This window comes from Gossypium hirsutum, chromosome D12, assembly GCF_007990345.1.
Source record: "Gossypium hirsutum isolate 1008001.06 chromosome D12, Gossypium_hirsutum_v2.1, whole genome shotgun sequence".
In the NCBI taxonomy this organism is placed as follows: Eukaryota; Viridiplantae; Streptophyta; class Magnoliopsida; order Malvales; family Malvaceae; genus Gossypium; species Gossypium hirsutum.
In genome coordinates, this window is record NC_053448.1 from 14,066,687 (window position 1) to 14,078,930 (window position 12,244).

Genomic DNA, 12,244 nt, shown 5'->3' on the forward strand with positions numbered 1-12,244 from the left:
CCACTCAATTACACTAGATCTACTCTTAAATAAGGTATATTCATCCTCTTATTTAAGCACATCAAATATAGATCAATAGTCTAGAAATTTCTAACTAAGAATTAAGCACACATAATTGAGAACAAGATCTAAGTGTTTATTGCGTAAAGTAGAAATCAAACGACAGAATCCAAAGTTCAGTTCCCTAGGTATTTAGACATTTAGTTCATGCTATCAAATAAAAACATCCAAAATACAGTATAACCACAAGAAATAAAGAAACTCATAATAATCTCCACTGAAATCAAAAGGGAATCTTCAATCTTGATGGAAATTTGCTTCAGAATCGACTTCAATGATATTTTTTGAGTTGTTTTCTTGAGTATGTTTTTCGAGTTGTTTCTTGAGTATTTTCTGACGGTTCTCTACTATCTTCTTATTTTTGTCATATATAGGTCTCAGAATGCCCGAAAACCTTAAAAATCGCATTTTTTCATTATTTAGAGTACAATTCACAAAATCGACACGACCATGTGTCCAGACCGTGTGGAATGGTCCAACTTGTGTGGCTCCTATAACTCGTTCCGATTTTTCGATTTTCACTCGTTTTTCGCTCCTTTTGCTCCCAAATACTCTCCTAAGTATAAAAACATGAATTTAAAGGATTAGGAGCATAAAATTTACCATTAATATCGAATTATCACCCAAAAACACATTAAGAATGATATTAAAACATATTACTTTTAGTACTTATCAATCTTCCAAGAATAAAATATACTTTTATTTTAAGATAAATTAAAAGAATGATGGTAGAAGGGAGGACCGTGGCGTGTGACGTGTAGTCATTTAAGATTCCTGTCAGCTTGAAATGTCCGCCAACTAAAACAATGTTTTGGGTCCACGACAAAACTTGGCCGTTTGTACTTACACACCAACACAACTAAACTGCTCAACTGTATCAATGTCCCAACCTACTTCTTTGTAAATCACTTCACAAACTTAAACCAAACAAATCTTCCATTGTATTAATGTTTGATTTTTCCTTTTATTTTGCTTCATCTTAATTATTGTTTTTCGATGTTCAATTAACAGCTCCTGGGATCAACCTTACACCGAAATTATCGTGGTGCGTCTGTCTCTTCATTATTTTCACATCATTTCCTGCTAAAATTTACTGGTTTTTTTAATTACTTCTTTGGTTAAAATTTTTTTTAATAGGGGCATATGGATGTTGAACTGAATGAAGTTGGGAGGCAACAAGCAGCTTCAGTATGTTGTTTTGTGATAATTTCTGTCTTTGTTGATGAATTTTCTCTGTTTCTAACAGTACTGAAACTCTGTTTCTGGGTATGAAGTTGGCTGAAAGACTATCCCGAGTGCCTGAAATATCCGCCATATATTCCTCTGATTTAAAACGTGCTCTTGAAACTGCTGAGACGATTGTTGCAACCTGTGGCAAGTTTGAGGTATGTCTTTTTCTGTGTTGTAAATTTGATTAGTTGTTTGGTACTGGACTTAACAAGGGAAGGATGCATAGGAGAGGGAAATGGTTGTTGAGAAGGCCTGTTCACCCTGTTGGGAAAGAGAGTCGGAAATTATGGATAATGATAGAGTATAGAGTTTGAAGGCTGAGGGTAGAGAGAATCTTAAGAAAGTATAGGTTTGGTATTCTTGAAGGGTACATCCCCTCGTCATATTCTTGGGGATATTTATAGGTGAGGGTCCCATGAAATATAGTGTTAATGTGGTGAACTTGTCATCTAGCCATTATCATGGAACACGTAGGGGATATTTTCAATAGGACGGGAATGTCTGTGACAAGACAAATTCTATCTTCCCTTCTATCTCTGGCGGGATAAAGCAGTTGAGCCCACATGATATTTGGTAACCAAACGATTCTATATTCCCAATGAAAACCAAGTCATTCATTGTCTGGATAGTCCTTCCAAGAATGGGAGTTCACAAGTGTATTCCCGGCTTGGTGATGGCAAACTTATTTTTCAGATGTTTTCTAGACTTATCGCCTATCTTGTTGTGGATGGGGTATAACATTAGTACTTGAAAGTTGTAACTGAACCAAATGCTATAAATAAGCAACTGATTATGTCAAAAACAAGTGGGGATATTCCAAAAGCAAAAGGCATACATCAAGAACTCAAGAAATGTATCACTTTTAGTATATGTTGAAGCTTTTAAATGTGAAATATTTATGCTATGTTTTGTTGGATGTAAAAAATTTTAAGGTTATAAAAGATCCGGACTTGCGGGAACGACATTTAGGGGATGTTCAAGGTCTTCTGTTCCGTGAAGCAGCCAAAGTTTGTCCCCAGGCTTACCGAGCATTTTCGTCTCGCCGGACCGATCAAGTTATACCTGTAAGCTTTTGGCATTTATTTAACCAACTACTTACGAACTAAACAAGCTTTAGACATGGATAACGATTTACTCGAACTGGTTTTTACTATGTTTGCAGGGAGGTGGAGAAAGCTTAGACCAACTCTATCATCGTGCTACATCTTCATTACAGAGAATTTGTCAGAAACATACAGGTATTTGTTATCATCACGGTCACACCCTAGTCTGAGTAACATAGGCTATTTTTAGCAGACGAAACATGTTTCTGGTTCGAATATGCTGAATGGTTGCTTTATTTCACAATGTTAGGGAAGCGAGTGGTTGTGGTCACTCATGGAGGTGTCATACGTGCGCTATACAGGAGGGCTTGCTCGAGGAGGTTTCGGGGAAGTATACTAAATACCTCAGTGAACATAATTCAGATATCTGGTGATGATGTTTGGACCATAAAAGCTTGGGGTGATATCGATCATCTCAACCAAACAGGACATTCCATGTCTGGTTTTGGGGTTAGTAAAACACCATCTGTTGTTAGTCCTGTTCTTACTTGAATGAGCATTTTTCCCATCTGGTGCTTCCATGTCGAATAAACTAGCAATGTCTCTGAAACTTATGAAAGATTACAGCACTCTCAGTGGATTCTAGAATTATTGTTCAAAGTGATTGTACATGCACTTGTATCTATTTACCAAATATTGCATTGCATTGATATTTATACAAGTGCATGACACTCGTATCTAATACATATTGAAACATGGTACGAAAATATGACTAAAAAAATATACATGAAACTTAGAAAAATAGAAAATTCATATCAGACACATACACCAACATTTGACTAACATTAATTGGGCCATTAATAAGTAGCATTTGACTAAAGTAGACTTACTATGTTTTCGCATGTTACTAAAGCAGGTTTGTCATTTTTCCTAAGTAGTCGTACCCAATTCACGAGGATATAATCTTTCAAATAAATGAACAAAACTCAAAATTTTGAAATATACCCACATTCATCCTCTTATGTATACAAGTTAGTACTAAAACTGAAGCATAACAGTGCAAAGTTTGCAAACTCTAGATAGGGAAACTTATGAGTTTTCAGCTATACTATACTCACCTAGAAGTTGGAAGGCAGTTTTTTGCAGCAAGCAAAGCTTTTCTACAGAAACTTTGGACAGTAAGTAGTTGCAAGGGGATTCTCAAATCTCAATACCATTGCGATATAGTTTTAATTTCTAAACATGTCTAACTCTCTATGCACCATATATTTTGGAATTATTAACCGAACCGTGTTAATAAAAAGAGTGTAAACTTATCTGTATTAAGAGATATATTGTATTTTATTTTTTATTAAAAAATAGATAAATTAGTTCTATATATGTTAAAAAATAAAGTAAACTGATCATTCTGTTAAAAATCTCACCTATATTTACCGTTAAAAACTGGTTCATGTATGTCACGTATGATAAAAATTAAGGAACTAGAACTAACTTATTCTCTTTTTTTAGTAAAAGAGACAAAATACAATTTAACTCTTAATATAAAAACCTTTAATGATACTTTTACTAATTAAATTATATTTAATTTTATATTAATTAAGATGAATATTATTTATTTTAAATATACTTAAAAACTAAACAAACGAAATGTAGTTATTAGTACTAGTGAGACAACTTTACTTTTGTTTCTAATAATTGCTAAGTTCCTTAATTTTATTAAAAAATTATCTTAACTGAACTCGATGGTTCCTTTTGACCCAATAAAAAATGGTATTAAATTATGCCCTTCCATCATCATTTTTAAGTGCTCAAATTCAATGTTCAGAATTTTCTCTGATCTCTTTTTTTTATAAGAAATAATTTTATTTCTAGGATGGTCATGCTTAGCTTCACAAACAACTTAATTTTAAAATATAAATTAAATAACTACAAGTCTATAAACTAATAAACTTCAAAATTCTAATTGATACCGGAAAATTTACCCAAAAAAAGGAGAAGCATGCTTAACTATATACATTGATACAAGCATTTGATGTAATGATTTGTTATAAGTTAATCTTAAAAGAATAAAAAAATGAATATTATTATTTTGAATTTTTTATGTTTTTTATGTTTTTATATATTTGCGATCAAATTTTAGTTGATAGATTTTTTTTTTAGTTTTTTAGGTGAAAAAGTCTAAAAAAAACTAAATTAAGAAAAAAGGACCAAATTACACAATGTGTAAACGTTGAGAGTTAATTTTTTTAGAATCAAGACTAAATTGACACAATGTATAAATATTGAAGGTTAAAGTTGTTATTATGTCAATTTTAAAAGTTGTCATCTTCTTTCCGTCAACCATTCAACGGATATTGACTAAAAAAAAATCGAATAGTTGGGCAACCAAAAAAGAAACTTACCGGTAGTTGGGTAACTACAATTGTCCAAAATATTTTGAAACTCTGCCAAACAATATTCAAAAGCCATAAAACAAAACACTTTTTTATAAAATAAGTCTAAAAGTCTAAAACCAAAAATTAATATGGAAAAATCGATAACTAAATCAAACTGAATTATGAGGTATAGATAAGAAATCCAAAAAAAACTCAACCTAACTAAACCAATATCATCTGTAACGGCCTGATTTTCAGTGGTACCGAAAAATGCAATTTCAGAACCATATTTTCGTAAACTGAGTTCGTAAATATTAATTAGGGATATCTACGGAGTTATTATATAGGTGGATTGAAATTTGGTTAGTCAATTTAGCTTAAATAGTGATTAATTATGGCCTAGAGACTGAATTGTAAAGTTCAATCGCTATAGATTTTTAATTAGGAAATGGTTTGAGGACTTAGATAACAATTATCCAAAAGCTCAAAATGGTTAATAAACGATTTTTTATCTTGTGCTAGTGGACGGTAATGATGTGTGTGGATTAATTTAAGTAATTAAAGGTTTATTTAATTAAAACATAGTTAATTAAGGTTAATTAACAAATTAATCCTCGTATAAAACTAAAAGTTAGTGGAGAAAACAGTATCATCTCCTTCATTCTTATTTCTTACCGTCCAAAAAGAAAGAAACCTAAGGGAGGAAGCCATTTTCATGTCTTTACATTCGACCAACAATTAGGTATGAAATTTAAGTCATTTTCTTGTAATTTTTTTATAGATTTGAGGTCATGAGAGCTTGATTTAGCTAGCCCATGTACCAATTTTTGAAACTGTTACAGTTTTAGAAAGTTTTCATTGTTCAGAATTAGATGAAATTGGTGTGAAATTGTCAGAAATTAAGGTTAGTTTAAGAAAAAGGCTAAATTGTAAAGCTTAATTTTTAGTTTCGTACATTAGGATCAAATTGAATAAAATGCAAAATTATTATGAAATTTTGGTAGGAATAGGAAGTAGAGGGGCCCTAATGAATATATGTGAAATTAGATTTTAATCTGAAGCTAAGAATTGGAAGTTATGAGTATTTCAAGTTCAGGACTAAATTGAATAGAATGTGAAATTTTAGAGATATCAAAAAATGAGTTCATATAGGTTCATTCATATCATGGCATAATATGAAAATGTTTGGTATTGATTGATTGTATAAAATAATTGTATAGGTCAAGATTTGGATCTAAGTGGAGCTAATATGAAAAATTAAAGTTACGGATTAGTCCCTAAAGTACCTTCTCTTTTCACAATTCGAAAAAGGTAAGTTCTTATTAAATTTACTATTTTATCTTGTGTGTTGTGTGTGCTTGTATTATTTCAGATGTATGTGTGTGTTTAAGGAATGATTGAAGTATTGGTGAAATTTGGCATGCATTAAAGTGATTTAATAGAAATGTTATATGTTAATTGATAGTTATGAAATAGTACATGCTATAAGTGTAAAAATGGAAAATTTATATATGTATAATCGATGCCCATGTGAACTTAGTAAAAGGTTAGGATACAATTTTAATGCCAATAGGGTCTTATGCATGATTGTACAGATATGAGGTTATACGAAAATTATCACAGGTTATATCGAGATCCAGCATTTGCTGTAGATCATCGAGTATTATATGTCTCTACGGAGACCCTAGTATGGTGGAGGGATGTATTAACATATGAATATACACATAGTGATTACAGGCTTTGCACATTGGTGCCATGGTGTGGTGTAGTTTTTGCTCGGACGAGCAACCTGGTGTGGTGTAGTTTACTTGTGTATCTGAGTCCATTTACTAGGGTTCCATCGAGCAAAATGATATAAATGAAATTGGGAATTTGAAAATGGATGAAATGAACTTGGTCCTCAAATTGAAGTGTTATTGAAGGATTTAATTGCAAATGATTCATCCATGTGTATTAATGGTAAAAATATGATTAAAATGAATTATGTATACATGATATAAACTTATAAATTGTTGATTGAGAATGCTTTTGTGATAAGTCATGTCAAGTAGTATAAATTGGTATGTTTGAATTGTTATAATGTTTAAATATTATGGATAAATATGTATAGGTACATGCTCACTTGTTAATGTTGTTATGTGCCATGAAATAACCAAAGCTATTCCAATTAAGATAGCTAATATGTGTAATTGGCCCAATTTGCCCGGGCCCGATTGAAATAATAAATTAAAAACCAAATAAAGAAAACAACATAAAATAGGTCCAAATTATTAAAAGTCCAATAATAGTCCAGTTTCTTATTACAAATCCAATAAAATAGATGGCATAAAATACTACCTAAAATACTAAACCTAAAACCCAAATCAGCCCAAAACTAAAAAACAAAACAAAAAACCCTAGAACCTTCAGCCGCTGCTCCCCCACACGCGCGCCTCCAGCCCCTTCCATGTCGCCCCACGAACGGCTTCTTCCGTACACCAGTACCTGTAACAAACACAAACAAGCAAGCAGCAAAAAAGAAGGAAACGGGAATAGCAAAAAAAAAGCAACAGCAAATAGCAGAATAACAGAAATAGATTTTTTAGTTTTATTTTTATTTATTGTTTCGGCTATATAAGGTCGATTGCAAATCTGTAAAGGGGGATACGAAATAAATCAAAAAATTTAAGAAGCAAAAAAATCAGATTACTGGAAAGGTGATTTCATTTGTTTTTTTTCTCTCTCGATAGTTGGCTATCCAGTTTTTAAATACTCATTGTGTAAAACGAGGAATAAATAAGCGAGTTACCTTAATGACGATGCTATCAAATCCTCGTTCACTTCGTTGTAATCGGAGTTTGGACTAGGACTAAGGCCGTAGATCTGCAAAGTTTTCGAACGGCGGCGTGGGACTAGGTTCAAAACCTTAGCAGAGAAGAAAGAAAATAGGGCGGCCCCCTTTTTTATTTTTTTTTAAACAACCAAGACTGAAATATTTTTAAATTTTTTTTGGTTTAAATAATACAATCACAAGGCGTCGTTTTGAGCTAGGGTTAACAGCCCTCAAAACGGCACCATTTAACCCTCTAACCCGCGCGGTGACCCGACCTAAGGAGAGGATCCGCGTGTTTTTTATTAATAGGAAATTTGTGCATCTGGCCCCTCTTCATTTTTAATTATTTTAATTCAGTTTTTTAGTTTCTTCAATTGATACTTTAACTTTTATTTGGTTTCTGATTTGGTTCTAGTGAAACGGCGCGTTTCAAAGGCAGGGGATATTTCCCCATTCGGTCCCTTTGAGTTATTCGCTCCTTTCAATTGGGTCCTTTATTTTATTTTATTTACGTTTTTTCCCTCTAATTTTGTTTTAAATCCAATTTAATCCTTATTAGTTTAGTTTAATGTTTTTATTTTTTAATTTATTTAAATGTATATTCTTTCATTTTTTTAATATATTTAATTTTAAATCTAATTTAATAATTAAGCTCAATTATTATTTTAAATTTATTATTAACATTGTTTAAATTTATCATATATTATTATTTTAATTTCCATCTATTATTTTATATATTTTTTATGTAATTTCAATATAATTTACACATTTTTTAATGGTTTTATTTTATAATACATTTTTTTAAAATTCACTTATATATACTTCTTTGAAAATTTATACGATAATATTCTTACACAATACTATTTTATACATATATACACAATTTATATTAAATTATTTTTATTATACATATATGCATATATAGTTTATTATTGATTTCATACTACCATATACCTTTTTACCTATTTCTATATATATAACTTATTTCTTTAAAAGACCCTATTTTATTATATTTTGCTTATTTCAACTTTTTATATATTATTATATAGGTATTTATATTGACTTTTTTCATTCCATATGTATTACCTATTTAGGTTAATATATATACTATCTTGTATATTATTTACCTTTGATTTCCTTCTTATGTAATATTCACTTTAAAAATTCGTTTATATATTACTATTACATATAGTATTTATTTTTAACTCTATTTTTTATTTATTTCAAATTTTCGTATATATTATTTATTTTAAAATTTTTGTATGTATACTTTATTGATTTATAATTTCCCTTCTTTCATGCCATTTGTTTCTTTAGTTATTTTAAAACTTGTACATTTTGTTTGTATTTGTGTTAATTTGTGTGGTGTTTTTTTTAATTAGCTTTTTTACTAGCTTTTAAATATTAATGTTAGTATTTACATAATATGTGATGTGAGATTATTGCTCTTATGTATGTTGTATTGCTTATTGGTATTTATTGATTATTTGTCGTTTATCAGAGTACATTTTAGTTTGCAAATTATCACTTCTCGTTGTACACTATCATTCTATCGCGTTTTATTCGCTTAAAAGTTACATTTAATATGGTTTAAGTTTTGAAATCATTTTATCCAAAAGCTTCCAAGATAGCATAACACTTGGTGTTTGGGATTTTCAAAACAATCGTATCCTAACTTACAGGGTCTCGATTTTTCAATAATTTTAAATATACGAACCCTTTTTTAAAAAAAACACATTTACTTAAAAATTATCTCGGGAATAGAAAAATCGTGTCCTAGCTTACGGGATATGATTTCTTCTCAGAAACCGAGATGATCAAAATTTCAAAAAATAAATAAATTTTGGTGTTTATTCTTGTTCCAGGATTTAAGATATTATGTCCTAACTCACGGGATATAATTCTTTTTCTCGATTAACGAGAAATACACTCTTCTTTAAATTTTTAAGTAATTTTAAAAAAGGATTATATTTTTAAATTTCTTTTCGAATTTTCAATTTTTTGACATTAAGACATTAATTAATCGATTAGGTACCAATTTTGGGTGTTACGAGGTTGCTAATCCTTCCTCGTATGTAACTGACTCCCAAACCCCCTTTTTTTTTAAATTCATAGACCAAAACCGTTTTCAAGGTGATCAGATCACACCTCAATGAAAGATTGGTGGCGACTCCAATCCTTTTTAAGTCGATGACTATTTTCTTCTTTTCAAAAAGTGGTTTCGACAGCTTGGCGACTCCGCTGGGGACACTAAAATAAGATAGTCAAGCCATGAGTTGATTATTTCTTGTCTTTTTGTCAAAAATTAAAAATTCGATTTAAATTTAAGATCCTTTCAATGCATTTTTATGGTCTGCATCATTTTGATATGCTTGCTCTATTGGTTCGAGTCTTTTAATCTCAACATATTGCATTGCATAACCGTTCGATTTTAACCTTTTTAGTGGGAGTGAGAAACTATTTCTTCGTGAGGTTTTCACCTCCATATAGGATAGCGAATCGCTTTCGAGATACATCCGTACCTATGTTTTCGTGATATTTTCATCTCCGTATAGCCATAGGGAAATGTATTCCCCTGAACTAAACTCGGTCTATATGAGCCTAGAATGGGTGAGGATCGAAGAATCTACTGGTTCAGGTACCTTTACTTTAGAACCGAACCGTATATAATAAGCCCTAAGAGCCTCCCCTAGATAGAACCACTCCAAACCCCTAATGGTCACCCAAATAGGTGTTTTATTTATCTTTCTTGCTTGCTTTTGCCTTGTACTAACCTATTTTGTTTTGGTTATGATTGCATTGCATTTTCATCATAAAAAAGAGGTGTTGATTCACGTTCAGTTGCTAAATAGAGAGCTTATCATGGAAAACGAATTTCTTGATAAAGTGGAAGACAATGCGGTTGTCCGAATATGGTCCAAGAGAACGTGACAAGAGAAGGGTGATAGTCTAATGGAGGACTACATGACTTTACTTCGTGCTCGAGGATTCAAGTTGACAAAGATTATTCGAGATTCTTCAACGTCTCAATCTTTTTAAAGAAGCTAAAGAGCATCCCGAGGATGAGTGAGCAATGAGTCGCGGCCCGGATCAAGCAAAAATAAGCTAGTAGAGGCATCTATTGGAAAATTTGTGAGATTTATCTTAACATCCGGATGAAGAAAAGGATCGATGTCTTCGCTTGAAGTATGAGGGCAAAGTCGTATATATATCTACTTTATGTAAAGAGATTTACTTTCTAGTAAAGTTGTTCTAATAGAATTGAATTAGAATCAATGTCTCTTTTTGCATTCATTCCATTCATCTACATTACATTTCATTGCATCAAAAATTTCACAAAAAGACCCTAATTAATAGAAATTGTTACAGTTACCCTGGAAACTAACGAAAATCCACCAACTAAATATTGCTACTGTACCTGCCGCAAAACCAAAGAAATGGACCAAAGGTTAGAGAGATTGGAGAAAAAGAAAATACAGCTGCAAGAGCAATTGGCCAAAATTCAACAAGATATGAGGGATCAAATGCTGGAATTCCAAAGAAATGTGATGAGCCAGTTAACCCAATTGCTGACTAGAGGGTTAGAAAAAGGAAAGAGCCCTATAGTAAATTCCGGGGATGATAACGAGGACCCTGCTTATCCTCTAGGCTTTACCCCAATAAACACCCAAATACAACCAAATGCATATCCACAAGGGGTGTTTGTTAACATCAGACCCCAATGCCAGACCGGTACCCCGAGATCGGCAAACTGCTCGACAGTTTAAGGTTCTAACCCGAGGGATAATCTAACCAATCCTGTTGTTTTTGATTTGGATGATTTAGCGGGAACAAAACAGACGAGGGTGAAACTCCCAAAACAGTTTGAAGATCGTTACAAACAAAAAAGGCAAGAGTGAAACTCCCAAATTAATACTTTAAAGGACACGAGGAAGGAGGAGAATGAGGTGAATAACACAAGCATGTATAACAAGGGTTACTCAAAACCAATCACTGTGGGCTAACCAAAGACAGTAACCGCTAGCCATCAGGGTCCCTCAAGGTAAGAATCTTACACGAGGAAAAATACAGAAAGGCCTCAGTTCACGCCTATACCAATGACGTATACCCTCTATACCCCAAATGGTACGACACGAACGCCCAATGCGAGTACCACATGGGAATCATAGGACACTCAATTGAGAACTGTACCGCTTTCAAAAAGATAATCGAAAGACTCATCAAAATAGGTATTGTAAGATTCGATGATCCATCTAATGTAGAAAATCCATTACCCAATCATATTGATAATGGGGTAAGTGCGATAAGTGAAGATGAGGGAAGAAGAATCAAGACAGACGTTGTGGAAATAAAAACTCATTTGAAATGAGTCTGGAAGGAGATGGTAAAAAGGGGGTTAATAATTTTGGATTCAGAAAGAAGTTATGAAAGAAAGGGCAATTACTGTAAGTTTCATCATGAAGTGGGACATGAGATCCAAGAGTGCATACAATTCAAAGCCTTGGTTCAAGGCATGATGGATAATAAAGAGTTAGAATTCCTTGAAGAAGTCAAAGGCCCGGAAGAAATGTTGGGAAACGTTCACATCAATGCCATATACGAAGAAGCAACTGAAGGAGAGACCTTGTTAGATATCCGTCCTTATGAACCTGGGAGTGTGCTAAACAATTGGACTGTAGAAGAAATTCTTATAGTTTTTAGAGCTTACTTAGAGTAATGTTCAG

At 32.2% G+C, this 12,244-nt stretch overlaps 1 protein-coding gene and 1 long non-coding RNA gene across 2 annotated transcripts; one reads left to right on the forward strand and one right to left on the reverse strand.

Annotated features, from left to right (window-relative positions):
* The first annotated feature begins 862 nt into the window (after positions 1-862).
* On the forward strand, positions 863-3,049 carry LOC107945412 (phosphoglycerate mutase-like protein 4). The gene is made up of 7 exons (XM_016879419.2): positions 863-960; positions 1,072-1,105; positions 1,198-1,248; positions 1,335-1,445; positions 2,223-2,354; positions 2,453-2,528; positions 2,644-3,049. The coding sequence occupies exons 1-7, from the start codon at positions 941-943 to the stop codon at positions 2,883-2,885; spliced, it is 666 nt and encodes a 221-aa protein (XP_016734908.1). The 5' UTR covers positions 863-940; the 3' UTR covers positions 2,886-3,049.
* A 3,916-nt stretch (positions 3,050-6,965) lies between these two features.
* LOC121224695 (uncharacterized) lies at positions 6,966-7,896 on the reverse strand. The gene is made up of 2 exons (XR_005922434.1): positions 7,497-7,896; positions 6,966-7,192 (listed from the first exon to the last, which is right to left on the reverse strand). It is a non-coding gene; the product is annotated as an uncharacterized lncRNA (long non-coding RNA).
* Between the last annotated feature and the right edge of the window lie 4,348 nt (positions 7,897-12,244).

Bases quoted from the DNA above. Each gene is read 5' to 3' on its own strand.
- LOC107945412 (XM_016879419.2), top strand. From the start codon at position 941: ATGTCCCAACCTACTTCTTT. The intron at 1,446-2,222 runs GTATGTCTTTTT...AAAAATTTTAAG, and splicing joins CAACCTGTGGCAAGTTTGAG to GTTATAAAAGATCCGGACTT. The intron at 2,529-2,643 runs GTATTTGTTATC...TCACAATGTTAG, and splicing joins AATTTGTCAGAAACATACAG to GGAAGCGAGTGGTTGTGGTC.